General features: G+C 40.5%; 1 protein-coding gene across 1 annotated transcript in view; it reads right to left on the reverse strand.

The window, feature by feature from the left end:
- The window catches only part of PIK3C2G (phosphatidylinositol-4-phosphate 3-kinase catalytic subunit type 2 gamma), a 184725-nt gene that overhangs the window by 28249 nt on the left and 132521 nt on the right, over positions 1–23955 (reverse strand). Inside the window, exons 25-28 of the mRNA XM_054282061.1 lie at positions 22369–22478; positions 14534–14726; positions 13835–13956; positions 8758–8866 (exon numbers count right to left, since the gene is read on the reverse strand). Coding sequence (XP_054138036.1) covers positions 8758–8866; positions 13835–13956; positions 14534–14726; positions 22369–22478 — 534 coding nt within the window. The remainder of the gene's footprint in view (positions 1–8757; positions 8867–13834; positions 13957–14533; positions 14727–22368; positions 22479–23955) is intronic.

Below are 23955 nucleotides of genomic sequence, written 5' to 3' on the forward strand. Positions count from 1 at the left end.
TGATCATGAACTAGGAACCCAGGAGTGACTTCTGCTGTGGCACAGGGAGGATGATGAAGGTGTCCTTTAGCACTCTCAGGGATGCTGCTTTGGTGCCTACCAGGTTCATTTCTGTCAACACACTTCAGAGCTGTGGGGCCACAGATCTGTGTATGTATAAATCACAAACAGGACAGAACTGATGTGGAATGTGCCTTGAGCTGCTTTATTTTCCAGCATCAGCCTCATTGCATGGTGATGACAATGAGAAGATGCCACCAGCTCACATCCCAGGCAGCAGACCAAGAATTTAATGTTACAACTCACTTTATAAGTTTTTTGACCAATCACACAAAGCAAAAGCACATTGACAGTAGTTCCATCCAACCACCATAAGCACATGTGTCTTTGGTTAAAACAATGCTTGCTGATTTCAAATACAATACCTGCTTGTAAACCTTAAGATACAATTCACAGAGCTCCATTATTAAGCTTAGAAATTCCTAATATCTCGCTAGATAAACTTTTCTGTAGCTTAGGGAGTTATCCTAGACAAGTGTTCACTATTCTACCATTGTTCTATTTGTCCTTACTTTTCTACTCCTTACATAATTTTTCTGCTGACCAATCTCATGGCTACTGCTTAGCTCCAATCACAGTTCTGCTGTCTCTGAGGCCTGCCTTTTGCAGCTTTCCCAAAACCCTCTGATTTTGGATTCCCACACTGTGGGGCCACAGATTTGTGCTCGTGCTCCATGTCCAGCAGCTCAAGATTTGTCTGAGCAGCTGTGACAGAGCAGCCCCAGTGTGAAACAAAGGCAGGAGAGCATCTCCACTCTGAGCTCTGTGTAACCAGCAGGGCACTTGCCCTTGGCACGGGGCTGACCCCACGCACCCTACCTCGTGTGTGCCTCCCTGAGGCTCAGACATTGTGCAAACCTCCCTCCCACAGCAGCTTAATGGACACTTGTGCTGAAAAGCTCCATACACTGTTAAATCCTACCAGAAACCCACAGGGAGTGAAAGGCATGATCGTATTTCACCCTCCTGTTTAAAAGAGTAATCCACCTTATGTACTGCTATAACTTTTATTTTTATGTACTGACCTGTGCTGCTCTAGTGAACATATATAACAGGTAGTTACCTTCAGCTGGAGAGAATTAAAACAATAAACCAAATCCCCAGATTTCAGTATTTTGCAAGGTAATAAAAACGTGAATTCTTAAATGGACTCTTATGACTCTGAATCAAAGCTGGACAGTAATTGCATTTTATTGGCTTTTCATAAAGCCATATTTCAGAATGGCCATTCTTTAAGAGGGTTAGAATTGTTATATTCATGCTGATGTTACATGGACTGACACTGTAATGAATGGGTAGGACAAGAGACTTTTCAGATTCCAGCATTAAAATGTCACCATTGTTTTTTTCCAGTCAGTGGAAAATAATATGTCTCTTATCAGCAAGATGTACCTCAAGTAGTATTTGTGTTCCTTCAATTTGACAAGATGTAGCATAATTTGTGTAAGGAAAAAAGGAAAGGAACAAGGTAGTGAAAAAAGCAGCTAGTGAGGAGTTAACATGTGGTTACAGCAGACAGAGGAACAGATGTGTATGTTCAGTGGAGAGATAAGATTTAGAAATCTGGTTTATTTTCACAGTTGCCTTTCATTTTTCACTACTGTTTGGAGTTTTTCCTCCCACACTGATATATTCTTTAAAACAAAAATAAAAAAGAAGAAAAGAAAGAAAACCCAACATAATTGTTTTCCTTGAATTGAATGACAGATCCTTAAGTTATTAGCAGTGGACTGCCAATACACCTGCCTGTACTGAGCACGAGTAATTATTCTCCCATCTGATGAAGACAGCTGACAGGGGAATGCCCATACACCTGCCACAGCTTCCAGCAGCTTTAAACAGCAGAGTTATTCCCCAGGGGACCTTCCCTTGCTCTTTCAGCACAAGTCCCAAGTGTAGGAAATCTCCAGGGTTGAGAGTATATTTTTGGCAGCCCAGCCTTTATTTGACAGCCTGAAAATAAGCAGAGAAACTCAAGTGGCCCTATGACTTCAAAGATCTTGAGAGAAGTAGGCAGGAGGTAGAAATAAAGATACACAAACTGACTTGAAAGAGAAATAAAAAATTCCACTCTGAGCAGCATGGTGTTTTTCTGCTTCCTCTCCACCTACTCTTTCTGCAATAAATGGAAATGCAAGACAAATAATACAAAGAAAGAGGTTTGTAAATAGGAGATGCAGAGATTGTTTCAGGCAATAATTCCAAAATCCCATTCTAACGGAGAGAAGGCTGAAAAAAAAAAGGACATTTGGTTTAAGTACAGGAGTGTGGTGTTGTGAGGTCCCCAGGATGAGGTGAGATGAGAATTTGACTCCAAGTTCCCAGAAGGCTGATTTATTATATTATGATATTATATTAAAAGAAATTATGCACTAAAACTATACCAAAGAAGGCTAAACAAGAATGAATAATGAAAACCCATGACTGACCAGAATCCTGACACAGCTGGACTGCGATTGGTCATTAAGTTAAAACAATTCACATGGAACCAATGAAAGACTAACCTACCACATTCCAAAGCAGCAAAACACAGGAGAAACAATCAGATAATTATTATTTACATTTTTCTCTGAAGCTTCCCAACTTCCCAGGAGAAGAAATCCTGGCAAAGGGATTTTTCAGAAAACGTCACGGTGACACGGGTGGAAATGTGCAGAACTTACAACAGGCATGGGCAGGACTGGCATGGACCCTGTGGGCCCATCAAACTCAAAAGCAGCCTGAGGGGAAGCAGCAAGGCTGATGTTGCAGAAGGAATGCAAGAACTGAATGGAGCAGCTCGTGTGGCAGGAGCAGATGCAGCAGGCTGTGTGGGCAAGGTGCTTCAGAAGCACTGGGGTGTCTCCTGGCTGTTTGTGCAGAGAAGTATTTTGCACAGTGATATTTAAAAGACAGTATTTTCCCCCTGACCTGTGCTAATGTGCCTGCTGCAGGGCTCCACCACTTAGATTTCCACCAGAAAATGTGTAACTGTCTTTTTCAGCAAACCTCCAAAAACCACACTGAACTTTCAGGAGATTCCTGAATCTGAGACCTCCAGCAGCTGCACCCCAGCTAATGTGACAGAATTAAGCCAAGCACACTGCTAAACAAAACCAGACCTATCAGAGCTTTGAACACACGTATGAGCTGTTTGAAGGTGCAGAGAGTCCATTTCTAACCCAGCAGCTTCTGTTACCCAGAAGTGACAGTGGGTGACAATCTCAGAGACCCTGTGATGGTCTGGGCAGAAAGGAAGGCACTGAGGATGACCAAAGCACTCCCTCACTCTCTTCCCCCGTGGGACTCTTACCTTTAAATCAGCAAAGGGAAATTCCCTGAAATATTGCACACTTAGGATATCCTATCATTTGTCCAAGCATTCTTACCTAATGACACAATAATCTTCAACAGGTAATTCTGATTTTTTGCAGGTCACTCAGCACATTAGCCCAAACAGGAGCAGACTGGTCTGTGGGGTCCATCTGGAACTCAGAGACCTTTTTTCAGCCATTTAACTCAAAAGGCACAAACTCCACCTTTACTTGCAATAGGATACAAGTGAAATAAAAATATTTCAGTGCCCTTGGGGGGCTGGCCCAGCCCTGCACTACTGCAGCATGATAGAATTTGTCGGCTGCTCTCCATCAGAGACTAACCAGAAAATCACTGTTCACTTTGTGAAACACAGTCAGGTTTCAAGGCAGATTTAATTTCAATAGAAAGAAAAGCAGCCTCCCCTCTGCTTCCAGCTTTCTTTTCAGCTGTGCTGGAGTAGCTTTGGGGTCAGAGAACACCCATGCTCCTGTTATACTGTCACAGGATGGGGAATCAGCAGGAAAGAAAGCAACCAAAAAAAGCTGACCTTGGTGCAGCTGTTATAACTTGAGGAAAGGACAGGGGAAGAGAGAGCACTTTGAACCCTTCCCATTTTGGCTCTGCTGGGTGCCCTGCCACAGGAACAGAGAGTGGTGGAGTTCAAGGGACCCACACACCCTGGGAGCACTCTGTTCCCCCTCTTTATGTACCCCCACACAGGCATGTGGGAGCTTTTTCTTCAACTCTGCAAATCCCAAGGAACACCAGTGAATAAAACAGAAATGAAATATGGCAAGCTCTTATCAAATTGATTACTTTTACAGTGTAAAACATCATTCACCCTAGAACAATGCTGTGGGCCTGGTTTTTACTGCGTGCTTGAAAATGAGTGAACGTAATTTACAATCATTCCCATTTACATCCTCTTTAAAGTCCTTTTACAAAGCCTATAAGTCACTATAAAGCTGTTTATAGAACCTATCCACAGCTGAAACACCATCACTGTTTGCTTACCTGCCTGCACAAGGTTTACTTCACCTCCAAAGTCCTCTGTTAATTTGGATACTTAGAAAATCTTACATATTCAAACTCCAAAAGATTTTTTTTTTTACAGACTAACCTACTGTGTACCTGCACTTACTGTTGTGTTTGACACTGGGGCCAAAACCAGACTCAATTAATGCAGCCTTACCTTGATTTTGTGTCCCCAGGCAGTGCACAACCCTCCTATGATACAGCCACAAAATGAGGAGCCACCAGGGCAGCCCTAATTTATGGGATGAGATTTGGGCTGCGGCCACCATCCAGCCCATCCCTCAGCTGGAATTGAGTGAAACAGAAAAATACAGCAATGGTCAGCAGCTGTCTTTTGTCACAGACTGGACTTATGCTTTGAGAACATATTTTTGTCCTCTTCCATGTTATACCAACACTCAGTTCAGTATTTCTTGATGCTTCACCTCTTATTGGTGATATCACCAGGTTGTTTTACCATTTAATGGAGCAAAACCTCAAAGATTCTGAAGACTGATGAGAATTTTGCCCTGCAGATCTAAAAAACTCAGGTATTTCAGTGCATGCAGGTGATGAGTCAGTCAGCAGTGGTGCAGCTGGCCCAAAATGAAATATTATTTTGCTGTGATCAGAAATACTGACACTGGTTTGGGACAAGTAGAATGAAATTTAAAAAATATAAAATAAAAAGGTGCAGAAAACTGTTTTTCATCCTGTCCTAATTGACTCAGTTTGACAATGAAGGTTCATCAATTTCTGCATGTTAGTGATTGATGCAATGAATACAGCTTGTTCATGAACACAGTCTGGTGAGGGAGTTATAAATAACACTGCTAACCTGAATTTAAAAAACTACTCCTATTCTAGGCAATTCTTCAATAAAAGTAACTAAGTGAGGCTTATGCTTAAAGTAAATCATAGACTTAAAAAAAATCCCCTTGAACAGAGATGGACATGAGCATGTTCAAGCATTTAAACTGGTCCAAGAACAAATATTCCTTCAACTGATGTTTCTGCACTTACTGGATCTGGCACTAAAATTCACAGATAGAGGAAGAAAAAGTTTCTGTTCAATAAAGAAGGGTTTGAAGAAACATTTAATTCCATTTGAGCTCCAGTGCAAATAAGAAGGCAGCTGCTTTCCACCTCTCCTCCTTCATTCCAACCATTTAGCAGAAAAGGTCAGTGACATTCTGACTTACTCTCAATTATAATAAAATTTTCATAATCAGAACTTAGTGTGGACTAAAAAGCTTGCACTTAAGGCATGACTGAGGAAGGAATTTGGATGTAATCTGATTCTTTCTTCATTTCCAGGATTTATAATTACTTTATTGGTAGAACCAAGCATGTGTTTAGTCCTGTGTGGACTGGACTAAATTCTTCAGAGCAGAAAATGGAGCCTAGTCATTTAGGCTAATGTGTTTACAGAGATTACGAGTGTTACAAGGGTATTTTATAATGAAATAAAAGCTCTTCTCCCTATCTCAGACAATACTGCAGCCCACTCTACAGCTACAATAAATTACATCTACAATTCAGCATAAATGACTGTAGAAAGAAAGTAAAAGGACTCCTGTTCTACAGGCAACTGATCTTCCTAGATTTCTTCACAAATTTATGAATTAATTATTTATTCCTATATAGTTTTACTATTTCATAGGAATGACAGTTTGATAATGCTTGAAAACTGACAACTCACTCAATGGTTTCAGCCAGGCTCCTTAACATTCTGAGAAAAAGGACAAATTTCCATGCCCATGACAACAGCAAAGTTGTCATAGGCATGGAAAGGGACAAAATAATTGCATTTATTTTTACCAAGAAAGCCTCCTAGCTTGGAGGCTCAGGCTAAAGCCAAGGTAACACCATGATATTTTTAAAAGAGTCATATCAAAGTGAAAAGTAAAAGAAAGGGAATACAAAGGAAATTACCCACCAACTGCTCTCCTTGTTCTAAGTGGGTCAGAACACGTCAGTATTTTCTAAATTTCTCCCACCTCCCAGCAGGAGAAGCATATTGAGGCAAAAATAATGATTCAATGTTTATGGAGTATCAATAACTTGAAAGGTTATCATCCAGAATTGCAGGTTAGCTGCATGGGGGTGAGCAAGATGATTTCCCACATGCAGCAGCACTTTAGGATGGGAACAATCTGCTCATTCATTCCTCTGCTTCTTATCCCTTGCCCTCCAAGTCCAGCACAGCCCTCACAGGTACAAAATTGCTTTCTTCTCCTCGTGGTTCAGCCCTCCAGGCTGTACCAGCCTGGAAAATTCCTCACTCTCAACAGTTCCTAAAGGTTTCATTTCAGAAGCAGAATCAATACACGGTGATAGTCATAAATAGATAGATAAATAAATCTTATTCTTGATTAATATAATGCATTACTAAGCAGCTTTGTTTTTGTGATGCATGTTTTTCTCAAGAAATCTTGTGTTAATTAATGTCATCACTGGGTGAGGTGCTCAGGTGCTCAGCACAGCTTCCTAAAAAAGTTTCAAGTTCTGTATGTAACTAAGTAAAAAATTTACTTTCAAGCAATGCAGCCAAGTTTTTCATAATGGCACACTTCAGATGATGACACTGACTTCCCAAAAAGCTTTTCCTTAAAACCAGCCTTATTTTGTGTCTCAGAACCACAGCAGTGCCTGTCCCTGAGCACATCTGGCCAAAGTTACCTCCAACCCCTCAGCCATGGTTGTGTTGTATGGGAGGATGTCCCAGCTCCAGGGCTGTGTGCTGCAGACCCACAAAGGGAGCAGGTGGGACCCTGGGAAGGACACTGGGGTTTTCTGAGGGGGAGCCGAGGCATCCTGCTCTGCCTGAGCACCGCCCCATGGAGCAGGAGGCACAGCAGAGCTCCTGTGCACCGCTGGGAAATGTTTTTATGACTGTCCCAGGGCTTTCAGCAGCCTAATTTTCCAGCTGTAGATTAGACTCCTGCACAGCAGTGCTTGGCCCAAATAGGAAATCCCTGTACCTCCCAGCAGTCCAGAGCACAGCAGAAGACACTGAGCTCTTCATTTCTGGGTCACAGGCTCAGATCAGCTTTTCCTCAGCTGTGACTGAGGGCACTGATGTGAAATAAACCCATGGCCCTAATGTGGGGGTCAGAAAGGAAGCACAGAATCCTCAGGCTTGGAAGGGACCTCTGAAGATCATCCAGGCCAACCCTCTGCTGCAGCAGGGTCACCCAGGGCAGGTGACACAGCAATGTGTCCAGGTGGGCTGGGAAAATTTCCAGGGACAGAAACTCCATGACCTCCTGGGCAGCTGCTCCAGGGTCCGCCACCCTCAGTGTAAAAAGTCTTTCCTCATGCTGAGGTGAAACTTCTTTTGTTTTACTTGCACAACAATCTACCCAAACCTGAGCAGATTATTTGGCAGTGTCAGTCAAAGGAGCCAAGCATCCAAGTCAGCTGCTCTTACCAAATTACATGTAACTCAGTGAGTCAAAAAGATTTTTATCCTCTTTTGAAATCTCAATTTCAACTCAGGGCTCAGAATTTATATTCATATTAATAAGAAAACTTCTGCTTGTTTTGCATATAGACAATTTCCTCCTTAATCTCCATTAAAAAGTCACAGCTGGGAAAGTTATATAGTTAGGCAGCAAACTTTTTTTTTTCCCTCCTGCAAGATGTTGGAGATTTTGGAGATCAAACATCTTCTCATGCCCTCTTTTGGCTGTTCCTCCTATGAAACCCAAGCAGCCCCAGTTTGTGCTGTGGCCCTGAGGTGCACAGGGCTTTGTGCTGGCCCAGACAATGAAAAGTCAATGTTTGTTACCATTTTGGCTCTCCATTTTTACACAGGAGGAGAACCACAAGCCTCAGAAAACAATAATGAATAAAAAATGAGAAAACACCAGTTTTAATGGACTCAATGCATCATTCTGATGTTATTGAAACATTCTGAGTTAGTTCTTATGTTTGCAAAACTTTCTTCTACCTGTTAACTACATTTTGAAAAGGGTATTTCTGGGCTGAAAGAATGGAACTTTTCATTTAACAACTGTCAAAATCAGACTTTTCAATATTTCAAAGCTTACTTCTTTTTTTAGACGTTACATTTCTCAGAACCTACTCCTTACTGTCAAAAATTCAGTGAATCACTACTTTTCGATGGCAGCAAAGGAAGCAAAGTTTTTTTTTTTCTGAAAAATGCCCTGCCAGGTCTAATAAACTATTTCTCAGTCCTACTTGTCTTTGTCTTAAGTTTTGATGAATGCTGCAATGGCTCCATCCCAAAATGCATCATTAGAAGATGTGTCACTTATGTATATTTCTTTTTTCAAAACAGGCAATGGAAAATTTCCTGAATCTTTTGGAAAATGCTACTAGAAATCATGTGCAAATAAAAGAAATACTGGAAATGCTCACATTAGCCACTTTCCTGGAGCCACTTAATAGCTGCTTCAGATAGAGGTTCAAATCCTTCATTCTCTTGTGCTCAAGATCCATAAAAGGTAAATGCCATGAGTGGGGAAACCTGCAAAAGAAGAATATTTATGAGCAGAACTCTTGCACTCTGTATTTGCTGAAAATATTTCTAGCCGTACTTAACAGAAGAAAGCCAAGATTTCCTAAGAGGTTTTGCAGGTAAGGGAAGAAATGCTTACAGGGTCATATTACAGTGATTCACTTTCTTCTAATAATTTGCTGCTAAATTGTCTCATACTGAAGCACTTTTTCTCTCTAAATAATTAATTTAAAAGTAAGTAAATAAACAAACAAATCCTACAATGCACTTTGCATTTTATGGTCTCTAAATAGCTCTGAATAAGTGGCCCTTTATGATCCCAAGAAAACATTGCCTTTTTGCACAACAGATCTCTGATCTGAGCCCAGAGTTGACATATCCTTACCACAGCACATTGAGCACCAAAGCCTTACAGCAACAATGTGACATTTGATGAATATATCATTGCTTGCATTTTTTACCTCAGCCATTTAGAGTGTAGATAAGGTTTTCAGAGGAGGCCCCTGATCCCATATCTAATTTCAGGTACTAGCATAATAAAAATAATCTATGAAAACAAACGATCATCACGCTAACAAAATCAATCCCAGCAAAAAACAATAACAATAAAAATAGCAAAAGTAATGTTCTTGCTGAATTTTTATTAAGATGAATTTAATTTTGGGTTAGTAAATAAATTACACATGCATAGAATAGCCTTGTGTCAATTTTCAAATACTTTGGTGGTTGAAAATGTCAAAACCTCCCATTTTTTATTTGAATCATCTTTGCATTTTAGAGACAATGCATATTGGATCAGTCAAAAGGTTAGAGTTTTAACAACACACATAATCAATTTGTATTAACCTTGCCCTGGCAAAGGGTATTTATCTCCCAGGCTGAAGGAGCATTAGAAAAGCTATCTGTAGAAAAGCTATCTGTGTTAAATTGCACATAATGGGTTTAGTGATACGCATTGCTAATAGCAGGATTCATAATTAACATTATGCTTTATGTCCTCTAATGTATGAGACAGAGAAAGGTAGAAGTTTTCACCTGGTTGTATTTCATGTCCTACCACCACCACTGTAAATAGTCAAGGGTGCCTTGTTTACAAACCTCTTACTTTTCTGCTGATGCCTTGTGAAGGCTGCCCTAGAACAGAGGCTGGACAGGGCTATAGAATAAAGCAGGGATTTATTGAAAGGATCTCCTCCATGCATCCACCTTGGGCAGCACCAGAGCCCAGCCAGGGCTGCACCCAAGATGAACCAAAATGGCCCCAAAATGCACGGCTGGGCACGGGCTCTGTCCCTGGGATCAGTTCTGCTCCATTTGCACCTTGCAGTTCATTGTCCCATTCCAGCTTTAGCCCAGGCAGTCCCACCCTGCTTGTTTTTCTCTCTCCAGCCCACGGTGTTTGTGCTCCTGGGCTGAGATTTGGATCATTTGTCCTTGGTGCCCAGCTGGAGCAGGAATTGTTTTGTCTCCCTGCTCTGTGCTTAGAGCTCAGCAACACTGAATGTGAAGCCCAGACCCACACATTTAAGCAGCACAAAATCTGAAAAGCTAAAATGTGAGGCATCACTGCTAGGAGCTTTTTTTTATCCAACAGATCTCAACAGGTGTCTGAAGGGTTCAGAGAAAGGATCTGTTGGGTTTGTGATACACTTGACCAGCCTTTAGGAAGGCAGCTACAAAATCCTGCAGGGAAAACCTCAGCTCTTGTGTGACTTAGTCTGGGATTAAACCAGAGAGAGAGCAGGATGACACCAGAACGCTGCATGTATGGATGAACTTGTGCTGGTCCCTGCCCTTGGCACTGGAGGATCAGGGTTTACTTGGGGGCTGCACAGATGGGTAGGAAGAGGAGACTCTTCTCTCACAAAATCACAGCGGCAGGACACACAATGAGGAGGGACAAGTGACACGACCCTGGCTCATGACACATGTGAACAGCACAGATAAAAATAGAGCCCAGGTCATCTGGCACACAGAGGCTTCTTTCAAGGGCTGGGAGAGGAGAACACTTTGGAAGCAGCTTAAAATGAACCGGTCTGTGTAACACAAAGAGAGGCTCTGGCTGGAAAGTGCAGACCCTCAGAAGATGCACCCAGAGCACAGTGGCCAAACAGAGGACAGAGAAACTGCAGATTGATAGCCCCAGTGACTGCTGGAGTGAAAGACAATGTGAACCTTGTGGTGGCACTGAATCCTTCTTTTAAAGCCCTTCTTGCCTTTGTTGGATCATGGCTGTGCTGTCAGTGGCCTTGCCCTTGTGAGTGCACTTGTATTAGAAAATGTGAACTTTCCAACATGATACTTGGCATTTCTTGTTTTGGTTATTTTTAAGTTTTTCTAAGCCTTCTGATATTTACATTTTTGTAATGGAGTTCTCGTGCACTTTTAGGTAAATAATGATTATTTCTGCATTCTTTTCTGGAGGAGGAGAAATTTGATAAACTGTTAGTTTGACCAGTGTCATTGGAAAGATGGCAATTTCATCTTCCCATCCAGGGTCTCTTTATGAATTCTATATATTTGAGGTCAATAAATTTCTCTCCTTTTTACCTTGAAAGTGCCAGCATGCATGTCATTATATGTCGTGTCCTATTGCAACAGGCATCTACTTGAAACAGATCAGAAAAATATAAACTTGCACCATGTGCAAATGTCCTACACAGAACACTGCATTTCCTACTTGTCTGAACAGTGTTCTGTGTATCAGTTATGTCACCTACAGGTTTTATTGGGTGAAAAGATTTTTGAGACTTTACAAAACAGTAATTAAACACAATTAATACCCTCTCAGAAATCAAAAGAGAAGGATGGTGCTAGAGTGCAAGGGCAGCTGTGTTTCTAACTTTTAAATGTGGGCTGGATGAATACATGTCAATAGCAGAATTTCAGATTCTGGGAACTCTGAGCTTTTGCCATTTGTTTCTTACAATACACTGAGTATTTAGCACTTGTATGAAGCACTCTCATATTTCATTGTTTTCTCCTAATGAGACATGAATATGTACAATTCCATAGAATCATTACAAAGCAGAAACCAAGTCCTTTCTGTTAGCAGTTCCAATTATTCTAGCAATATTAAACATTTAAATTTTTTAATCACACACTTTTAAACTGATTTTGTGATTACATTGTGGAACAAGGCTTATTCCTTCCTTTGAAGCATCTGGCATCAGCCAGAGCTGGAGCTTTGTAACACACAGGCAGACTAATGGTCTGATATGGAATGGCAGTTTCAGTAATAACTTCCTATAAAGAAATAATTAGGTTTTCATTATTAGAATAAAATCTGGGATACATGAAAAATCTCCAATTAATGAAGTTTTGTTAGAACACAACACAAAATTGCAACATTAAAAACCATGCCTATCAAAAAACATCATATAATGAATTGTTTAAACACAATCTTAGGGAAAGATCCTGCAGTGACAGGATACTGCTGGGACTGAATTGTGGCAATAAAGCACTGGAGCTCCTAGAGACAGCCTCAGTATATGCAGATTTACCCTCAGTGAGTTCTGAAGTGCTCTTTAGATGTGAAAATGTTGCAAAGGATTTTATCAGAGGTAGATTTATCTGAGAAATGACTAGTACTATTTTTGAAATTCACTACAGGGTTTCTGAGGTTTATGTGTTTCTGAAGAGAAATGTATTTTCTTTTCAAAGGGCTCTGCTCACCACAGGAAAAATTCATAAACAGGTCCTTGTTAAATATTTTATTTTACAACCCAATAGTTAGCCTGCAATATCTCCAAATCAAAACCATGATTCAAACAATTTTTTTCAGTATTTGTTTAGTGAAATTTCAATTCTCACCAGCTGCCGCAGACCAGTTCATGTGAGAAAGCCATAATGAATCAAATTGGAGTCAATAAAATCCCCTCAGGCAGGAGACAGATTCTGTAGAATTAATTAGCCTTAAGCCATCTTTTCAGCATGCTTCTCATGAGCTCAGGGGAATATCAGCTTTGGATCTGAAATTCGTGGACTTTAAGTTCTAGCCATGTTGTTTGTGGCTATTTACTTCATGTCAAATCCAAAGGCCTTTCTCTTTTTCAAGCCTATCACTTAAATCTCAGCTTGGTTTAAGTAAGCTGCTGGTATTTTAGGCCAGATTTATGGTTTTTTGTAGATTGAGATTGAAGAAGGGCTTGTACCAGGTGAGTCAGAAAGTCCTCTAAGAGAGGACTATGTACACACTGGTGTATGCAGCACAAGGTATATGATATATGTAGAAAAAACCACTTGTATTTCTAAAGCCATGGACAAGCATCACATAAGACAAAACTGGTTTATATATAGCAGAAATAAACCATGAGACTCACTACCCCAGGAAACTGTAAAGAAATAACATTCAGAAAATGAAAAGCAGGAAAGGACATGCACGTGGATAGAAAATAATATTCAGAATTATTCCAACTAATGACTGCAGATTTTTCAAAGGATGTTAAACTGAATTATGTGAGGCACAAAGTACTGGGCTAGGGGGCAGGGCAGTACATAAAATTATCGTGCATTTCTCAGCTGGGGGAATGTGCACCATGTTGTAAAAATGATCATCATGGTGCTAGAGTCAGAGGTTTCTGTTCTGACCCACTGTGAACATCCCTACATTACTTTAACATATGGATCTTGCCATGAGTTTTGATAAACATCATGAAGAAAGTAAAAAACTATTAAAGGTGCCTTTAATTAAGTCAACACCACTTACCCTTTAATTTAATGAGAAGTTTTTTCAGGCCCAAGCTGTTCCCCTTTTCTCCTCCCATTAAAAATATGAACAATAACTTATAAAACTTAGACTGCCACAATGGCCTGTGATTCAGTTTCTTCTGGGGCTGAATAGGAGGCTTGATAGAATATGTCACTCAGCCTTTGTGTTTCTAAAAATACATCTGCTGTGAATATTCTCACAGATTTATCTGAGCACAGAAGAGAGAACCACTTAACAGCAGAATAACATTGACTATTATGCCTTACTCTGGGAGGGCATGAGATGGGAATTGCATCTGGAGATGGCTGTGAAGTGTTGAGAACTGGTGGAATGATTTTTCCACGAAGGTGACCACGTTGCAGGTCTGCACCACCTGGATGAGGTATATCTGTGTTGGGGGAAAAAAGAGAGAGCAGAGAAATTATCAAAGAGACAAATTTAAAAAAAATTTTAAAAAAATAGAAGAAAATATATATGGTGATTTCAACAAAGAAAAACCTTCCTTTAATGTAGTGCCAAGTGCCAGAGAATTCAGTTTGTAATTCACAGTCCTTGTTCCACAGGAAGAGAAACTTGCCTGGGTAGCATACAACTCAAACACTGAAAGATCACTGCAGTGTGTGAAAACTAATAGTGCACCATTAAAGCATCATACAACAGCCTCCAATTTCTATTAGGCTTCCTAATTTTGTGCCATGCTTTCCTTCTGGATGCTTTAATTAGCTCTTGATTTATTTTTCACTATAGGGAATGAACTGCTCTCCTTAATGGCTCCCTGCAAATATCTGTCTGCCTGGTGCTTTTGCTCTCTGGTAGCTCACTGCTTATGGCACCACTATTCATCCCATGATGCTTTTAATGGAGCACAAGCACATCTCTGTAAAGGAGGAGGGAGACTGCATGAGTTCTTAAAAGTGTCATTAAAGATCAGGCAAATGAGGGCAAGAAAAGAGGATAATACCTACAGGGTCAGGCTTTCTGCTGAATCCCAGAATGGAGGCCCTTGCAATTGACCTCTCTGTGTCCAGCACCATCCATTCCTGGGGGACACTCTCTGGAGCTGGAGGTTTTGCAGAACTCCCCACTGACATCTGCACCAGCGTGTGGATCAAGTTGTTGAGTTTAACAGGAAAGCACTCCAAACTTTCCCTTATTTTCCTGAAGAACAAACAAACAGAACAGGTGCTATTCATGCTTTTTTTGTTTTTTCCACTCCTTGACCCTTCTTTTTATGGATCCAAGTCCAAAAAATCCCAAATTCTAAAGCCTACTTCACATATTCGCAAGTAACTGCTATTTGCACTGCAGCACATCCAGCCCCTGAGCTCTACTGCTTAAAGCTCTACTTGCCACAACCTGCCTCAAGGCTTAGCTTGGAGCAGCTATTCCTCAGGAGCTGGACTTCCGTCAGACATTTCCATGCGTGCTCTGAGGAGTCCCAGGGCTGAACAGCACGTGCTCATTTTGCTTCCAGGAGAGGAGGCACTAGTTTTGATTATATTTATTTTTGGTTACACTAACCTCACATGGGCTTACACGTGTTTGAGCAAGGCTCTTGGATTCAATTTGTGATTTAGCTGAGCATGATGTGTTGCTAAATCCTCTACCTAGCTCTTAAAAGCTCTATCCCTGTGGAATTGCTTAAGATGAATTAAAAAAAAAAAAAAGAGAAATTTTCTCCTGGTCTCTCACTGCATCTCATTCCTGTGCAACAGGAGCCAGAACACTGTTTTGATTGCCTTGAGTTTTGAGATCTTTCATCAGAAAAGACACAATAGATGAAAAAAACCCCCTAGATAAACATGAAGATATATACTGCAAATGTGAGAGTGAACTCAGTGACTTGAGAAATAACACTCCAAGATAATCACAGGTCTTTGAAGACTGAGATGCAGTACTCTTTAGAAAACACTTGCTCTCTTCAATTCAATTGCTAATTGAATTTTAAAACCTATTAACTTCTGATGGTAATTTTTTTTTGTCTCCCTGCTTATTGCTACAGCTCTCTGAAGATATCCTACATCTGTTCTGATTTTATAGAAAAACAACCCAATAATTTGAAATTAGATGGCAGCAAACCTTCTACCAATTGTCAGGGGGTTGCTGTGTTTCCTTGTTTTCCCTTTTCTTTTTTTCTCCCAGTTTTGGATTATATCTAACAAGGTTACAAGGGCTGACAACATCCTAAACCACCTTAATCATGCCTTGTCCAAAGCTGAGCAAATGCTCCACCTGTCATTTCAGATTAGATTTTTATTCATGGGTTTCTGTGAGAGGGTTGGAATGTGTAGTGCAATCATTTGAAATCAAGTGCATTCATTGCATTAGCCTAATTTCCATGATCTCAGATGCTCTGGCTAATGTCTGCAGCTTCATAGATTAAACCAAACCAGAAAGAATACCAGAATCTGATCTCCTCAGATCACCCCCCTGAAATTCAGATTTTATTCAAAATTTATCATACACTAATTAGGGATAGTAAACTGAGGAAAGATGTATGTGTTCCTCTTAATGTAATACAAGCAAAGGTACCTCAGAATTGATTTGGTTAATTACCTTAATTATTAATTACGTTCTTCAGAAACAGACACAAGCTATTTAATAAATTAAACAAATTAACACACTGAGTAAAACAAGAAAACAAATCTCATTTCAAAATATTAGTACAGAATCAATTCAGTGATGATTAACCAGGCTGCATCAGGGGTGAACTCTTCCTTTTTAACTCCTATGTGTTTAATTTAATGTGTAGCTTAAACACTTCCTAAATCACGGAGACATTGGATTATGGAGTCTGTAACTGGCCATATTATGGCACAGCAGTTAGGGAATTTGCCACATTAGTATAAGAGGCACGATAACTTTGCAGCTAAACACACTGCATTTTAATTTACATAAAACAGGCCTCAGCTTGTAAATTACTACTAATTCAGACATCATCACTACATCTCAGACTACCACTATTCCTTCTATGGGGCCATTCAGCTTCTAAAATACTTTTAAAACCCAGATTGCTAATCACATCCTTTAGATCTAAAACAGAGCCTTGTGTTGTCAGTGCTGCAGATTTTCCCTGTGAGTTATTTAAAATTATTACATCTAAAATCAAATAAGAACAGAAGTATGAGTTGTTTTCTCCCCCTCTGTTTTGCCTGCATGCAGTCCTTTTTGCCAGGATAGAAAACATTAAGCAAACCTTATTACATGTAATCAACAAAGAACTCAAGGCCTCTTTGCTATTCTGTCTCCCCAGCAAGGTGGAACAACTCTGCTTGTGGCTCCCTGGACTTTCTTTCAAGGGCAAATTGGCTTGAGGAAACCTTTTTCCCAAAAGCTCGTTCTTAACTAAATATGGGAGCAATGGGGTACATCAAACCTGTGTGTCTTACCTTTTTGAGATTTTGCAGTTTATTTTTGGCCTGGATCAGTTCAGTGACCCAGTTTATCACATTGTGGTACCCAATTCCCCTTTCTGCTGGCATTTTTAGAGTTCATCCTGAGGACCAGTGGTGGAAGTTTCTCCTTGAACTCTCCCAAATCCCCATACATCTCCTTTTCCCTAGCCACATCAAGCTTAGCAGTAGTTGAAAGCAGTAAGGTCATGGGTATTCTCTGTAAAAATCCTCCTCTTGCTCCCTGGCCATTACCACCTTTGCCTGTGCCCAAAGCTCTGCCTTCACAAAGGTGACAAAAAGTTTCTTATTTATTTGAGAGCTCTGGTAGCCCAGGCTGCATAGAAAATTAGTGCCTGATGGTCTAGAGACAGCTGAACTAAGTGAACAGTATAAAGAGTATTAAAAGCCCAGGTTAATCAGAAGCAAACTGGAAACTGTCATTAACTAGAGTGATATTAGCAGTGAATCCAAATATTGCCAACACAGTTTTCAGGGAGAAAAATGCTATTTTCCACATGACAATAACTGTTTACCATGCAGATTGGTTTCTGACCTACTTCTCAGAAAAGAAAGTTAAATATCTGGGATTATTGGAAAGTAATGACTTTCTGCTTTCCACCTGCTGAATTGCCTTTGAATTTTAGATTTGGCTTCTTTCTTTCTACAGAGCTGTCAAATTACAGTATCAGGTAAAACATGAACAGACTGCCTGGCTGCTTGTGTAAAAGGAGATGGATGAAAAGTTTGGCTGATGTTTTCACAAGTGCCTAGTGGCAGTTTTAGTTTTAGGAAGGAGACATTCCTTATGGGACCTATGGGTATTCCGAGGGCTGGTGCTCAGATTTTTCAGGACACATCAGCCTTTATACACAGCACATACAACCATTATTACTGCCTAGTTATTAGGATTTTAGCTTTAGTGGATATTTCTTTATCTTTCTTGATGATATCCTGCTTCTCATTTCCATCTACGCCTGAAAATCATTTAGAGTATAATGAACAAAATTTATTTTCACTGGATTCTCAGATGTTAATGGAGAGTGTTCCATTTATATTCGACATTTCCATCCATGAATTTACCACGCTCCATTCCAAAACAAGTTGAATAACAGGCCCCCATATTAATAGACTTTCTCAGAATATTCCACACCTTTTATAATACAAATCCCTCAAAAACCATAAATTCAAGTAGGAAGTCTGCCTCCTGTTCCTTTGGGGCACATACACCACCAATCTTTATAAACTACTTGGACATCACTGAAATAAAGTTTAGTGTTGTAGTTTTGTCCATTCCCTTTCAGATGCCACCAATTTCCACTGTGTTTCACCTTTTTGGGAAATTTGTTGCTGAAATACCCTCAGCCACCTGAGAAACAGAGTTGACTGATCAGTTTGAGATTAGAATAATGTTTTGAAAGGAGTTACTGTGGATTGTCCAGTTTGAAGCTGCTGGCATTTGTGGTTTGGAGTGGATGTGCTTGACCTGAGCAGAGACAGGTACCTAAAAAATGAGTCCATAAATAAATATAGTCCATAACTAAACAAAGCAGCTGACCCAAGCAGCACCCCCTCCATCAGGCTGCTGAAGAGATGCACTGTGCTCCCCTGGTAATTGTCAGATCCACCCTGCATCTCTTATTCATGGGTTTCTGTGAGTGGGTTAGATTGCACACTGCAATCAATTGAAATCAACTCCATTCATTGCATTAGGCTAACTTTATGCTCTTAAAACCAATTTTAAATACACATCCCTGTGCAGGCACATTAAAAAATGTCAGGCAGCCTGCCCCACCACGCTGACATTTGAAGACATCTGCAGAAAACCATAGAGGAAATTTATATCCAGAGGTAAGATGGGTTTCCAGCTTCTGACAAAACTGTGCTGTCAGGGGAAGAGGAAAGGAGGGAGGGGTAAGGATCAAATTGCGTTTCAAGGATCAAACTGAGTTCAGGGCAGATGCTGGAGAGACAAGGATGTTTCATTTGGCAGTAGGTGCACAGGACTGCCAAGGAAACACAGAAACTCTTGTTTAACTCTCAATTGGTGCATTGTTTATCCCCAAGTGAGGCTGTGACCTTGCAGAGGGCTGTGGGGCTGAATGCTGCTGCTCATCAGCTCCAAACAGGGGACTGACCCCATGTGGGAAGGGCTGCACACAAGTGACACCACAGACTGCTGCACATGACTGAAAACAAGAATGAGAGCAAAGGAATTCAGTAAAACACAGAACGTTTTAGGAGCCTGGAAGGGGTCAGTATGTTAGAGTCCAAACCCCGACCCAATTGCTCTGCTGGCCAAAGAGGTGATAGCAAAGAACAAATCAACATCATTCTGCCAGGAGCTTTTGTGACATCATTCATCATTTCATGCTGTTCCTAAACAGCACTAGGGCCAGTGTCAGTGTTGCTAAACCAAACTCAGAGAATTGCTAAAAGCAGCCCATTTCTACAGAAATACAGAGGAATGCTGTTCTCCTGTTTCCACCAGCAGAAGATTGGGATTTTCTGTGGACACGTTATAGGATTATATCTGAAAGATTACAATAACTACCTTGTACTTAGAACAAGAAACACCTTTCTGTTGGCAACGTTTAACATTCCAATTCTCTAGAAAAGAGCTTGTAAAAAACAATGAAGTGTTTTTGGAAGCAATTACAGAGAAAAAGGAGCTACAAATTGCAAGGGATTTGAGAACCACTAGAAGTTGTGCTAATAATCAGAACTTCTAATTTCCTTGTCTTTCTAAGGGCAGTTTGGAACATATATGCTGGAATAAGCCAGAGATTGACCATGAAAAGAATGTAACTGGATTTTTTATCCTATCAATATTTTGTATAAGAAGGATATAAGGAATAAAGATGATGCGGCTAACAAAAATCTCAATATATTTATATTCCTAAGGCCAGGTTGGAAAGAGTTTTCACAGAGGGGCAGTCTCTGCATGGATCTGGGTATCAGGCCATCCCAAAGTCTTTATGTTGAAAAATGCCTGGATACAATTTCCAGAAGTTAAAATCCTACTAGACATGAGGCCTGATATTATCCCCATGTTCAAACATGTTTAAATGTTAATATGTTTTTTGAATTAACAGAAATAATGTACTAATGAATAGAAATTAGAATAAAGAAGAAAAGAAAGAGAAATGAGATCCATGGAAATTCATGAACTAATGTAAAGGGATTTTCTTGCAAATGAGCATATATAATAGAAACAAATCCTAAGAATATTAATGAATAAAATATGCACTCTAGCAATATCTGTCTTTTCTATGTGGTGCAATGATGGACAATAACAAAGCTTCAGCATTTTGAAGGAAATTGGAACAACACCTCTGGAGTTCAGAGAATGTATATTAGGAGAAAATGCAGCTTCAAATAAGGACAGAGCCCACAGCACAACTAATTTGTTGGAATTGAGTGGAATTTCCTTAATTTCCTTAACACCATCCCTAACAAGATATCTCAGGGGAAGAAGGACATTCTGATCTCTGAGTCCTACCTACAGTCTCTGTGAGGTGAATAGGATTTCCTAAGCCTAGCACAAACCTCTACCAGGCATCAAAGCACACCAACTCTTCCAAAATCCATATTCTTTTTCTAAATGTCAGTATTGAATTGTATTTGCTTCAAGGCTCAGTTTCACACTATATGTATAGGTCCGGTCCAGACTTGTTCCTTTCTGAAATTATTCTGAAAATGTTCTTTTCTCATATCACTTTATGGCCTTACCCCACATGCTTTGGCTGAGGAAGACTGCAGGTGAATTCCCACCCTGATGTCCCTAACCCTCAAAAGAAAGAGTGTGGAGATCCAGCTCTGCCCTGAACCAAATCTTCATCCTGACTCTTCCTTAAGCAAGGCTGCAGTGATGTCAACCCATAACTGATCCAGCTGGAAGCTGATCCTTTCCCCCTCCAGAGGGGCACCAGCTCTGAGCTCTGCATGCCACTGATGCAATTTTCACTCTGAAAACTCTGATTTTCCTGCTTGTTTTTTATATCCCAGCCCTTTTTCACTAACTAAACAAACTGGGTGTTTTACCCACGAGAGACAGACACAACCACCTGAACTAGTTGACAGAATCAAGACTTCTACAGTTTAATTAGAAACTGCATGTTTCCTATTTGAAGTGGAAATTTAAGTCTGTAATCTGGGAATATATGAAATTTTAAAGGAAAGGATAAGGTAGGAGTTGATGGCAAATGTGAAGCTGTAATTAAATTTTAAAACATAACAGTCTTGCTAAGGGGCAGGAGTGAAAGCATATGAAAAAAGCAAGTGCTACAGGAAAAGGAACTTAGTGCTATGCTGTGTGTAAAGTCATGGAACAATAGTTTTGTTTGACAAGTTTTTCTCTTTTTTATTCTCAAAGAATTGTCACCCTTAGAGTCTCTAGGTCTCTGTCCCAGTCTTCTCCAAACTTGCTGCCTTGGTTTCCTCAGATTACAGCAGATTCTAGTGCATGAAAAGCAGACATATAAACAAGACACCTAATTTCCCAAAACTTTCATCAGGTCAGAGGAGCCTGGGTTGTTTTCCATGTGTAGAGGGTGCCCAGAGAGCACGAGTTCATAGTCCTTGGGAAATGATGGTGCTGCTCAGGGCAGACCCTGACAGGGAGATTTTGCCTCACGCTGTGCCCAGAACTGCAGGGAATTTCCAGTTCCAGGGAAGTTTGCACTCACTCCATCTACAGCATCCTCACTGCTGGAATTATGTGTGATGCAGAGCTGGAAGATCAGGACTGAGGGTCTTAGACTGACTTTATGCACACCAGCTGCACCTCCTCCTCATTAATCCCCAGCTATTATCATGAAAAGGTGAGAGGTTTCATTATCCTAACACAAGTGAAGCTTTAAATATATCTACATTCACACACAAGGCTTTTCTGTGATTGATCTGTTCACGGATTGAAAGCAAGAGCCAGCAGTATTTTGCAGCTGGAGAAACTATGGCTAGCACAGGGAAAGCAACATCTCTGAGGGAGCACAGAAGGTCAAAAGAGGAAGAGAAAAAGGAGCAAAATGCAGAAATTGAAGGCTCTCACTCACACTATTAACAGGTTGAACCCCCTTAAGCAGTCTAAATCCATTTGTATGTAGCTGCTGCATTTAAAAACAGAGAAAACACTTGATACAAATAGGATGGTTTCACCATGAAAGCCTAAGAAATCTCCAGGCACTGAGTAAGTGACTTGTTACAAGTGTACCACAAATGTACAACTGTTTCTTCCAGAAATTTGAGGAAATTGGTTACAACATGCATAAGCAATGACTTTTTAAAAGTAAACACGTGAAGACAAATTATCTTTTAGTGTAATTTCCCTGATTAAGCTTCTTAACATAGGAGAAAAATTGCTCCATGCCTGAAGAAGACAAGGTTTCTGGGAAATACTGTGGTTTTACCTTGTAAAGTAGCTTGTAGCCTGGAGATCTGAGTCCTGAGGACGGAGGTTATCATACACATATTTCACATCCTGGATGCTCTTCAGCTCAGGCAATCCTGCGTGCAGCATCTAAATGGAAATAATAATAGATCATTAGTCCACTGTTCTATTGTAAAGAAATTTAAATGAAACAGGCCTGAGAAATAGAAGATTTTACACCAAAACAGCCTTGTAAAGCAGTTTTGCTGATCTGAAAAGTGGTTCTGATGCTACAGCAATGCCTGGAATAATAAAGTGAATATACTGCATTGTAAACCTCCACACTGAGGCACCTGGAGGAGGCATGGGTCAGAATCAATGATCCATTTGAGTTATTTATTTTCTTTTCTGACACCATAACCTCAAGGTGTGCATGGCTAAGCCTCCTTCAGATCCTTCTAATGGAGATAAAGGGAAGGTGACCAAATTCAGCCACCTGAGCAATTGTAACCACATTTCTGTGGTTGTCTTAGCCCTAATTCAATTTAGCACAACATCACCCTCTCATTTGTATCTCCTGGTTCCACTAGCACTGCTCGGGCTCCTCCTGCAAAGGGATCACAGATTCACTCCCTTTACAGTCAGAGCAATGATGCCTCAGGTTTAGCTTTTATATTTTTCAGATTCTGTGCTGCTTTAGTGTGCAGTTCTGAACTTCACATCAGGGGATGGTGAGCTCTGTGCACAGAGCAGGGAGACAAAACAATTCCTGCTCCAGCTGGGCACCAAGGACAAATGATCCCAATCTCAGCCCAGGAGCACAAACCCCGTGGGCTGGAGAGAGAAAAACAAGCAGGGTGGGACTGCCTGGGCTAAAGCTGGAATGGGACAATGAACTGCAAGGTGCAAATGGAGCAGAACTGATCCCAGGGACAGACCCCGTGCCCGGCCCTGCATTTTGGGGCCAGTTCAGGTTGTGCTGCCCAAGGTAGATCTCTTTGAGGCCTCTTAATAAATCCCTGCTTTATTCTTTAGCTCTGTCTGGTCTCTGCTCTAGGTCAGCCTTCCCAAGGCATCAGGAGAAGAGCATCTCCAGACACTGATTCATGGCAGGAGCCCTGAGTGGGCAGTGAGAGCTGCCCTCTGGAGCAGGTATTATTCTCCACGGATGAGGGACAGAGCTGTTCTAGTTAGTCAGTCAGATTAGATTCAAAAACCAAATAATATCAATATTCCCTTTGAAAAGGAAGAACTTGAGGAGATTAGACAGCTCAGTGTGTCCAATTGCCCATGCAGCTTTCTCCAGGCATTTACAAATGTCAACAACAACAATAAAATCTACTCTCTTCAAAACCTACTGATTTTTCTCTGCAATCACAGTAAGTTGGGAGTGATGTGTTTTTTTTGTGCGTGTAATGCAGAAAAATATCACTCCTTCAGACTGCACAGATGCAAATGTATCTGAATTTGCAGTCTCTGTGTATTTTCCTTTGATATTTATCTCTAGCTCAGACAGAAAGACCCACTGAGTTTTTCAAGTAACAGCAAAGAAAAAAGGAAACACTGATTTTATTTTAAGGTTATTCCTTCAAACATTCTCAACAGCTGTATATTTTCTTTTTGGCAT

This window comes from Melozone crissalis, unplaced genomic scaffold (assembly GCF_028551555.1).
Source record: "Melozone crissalis strain CALT ecotype California unplaced genomic scaffold, PUWL_Pcris_2 ptg000033l_1, whole genome shotgun sequence".
Taxonomy (NCBI): domain Eukaryota; kingdom Metazoa; phylum Chordata; class Aves; order Passeriformes; family Passerellidae; genus Melozone; species Melozone crissalis.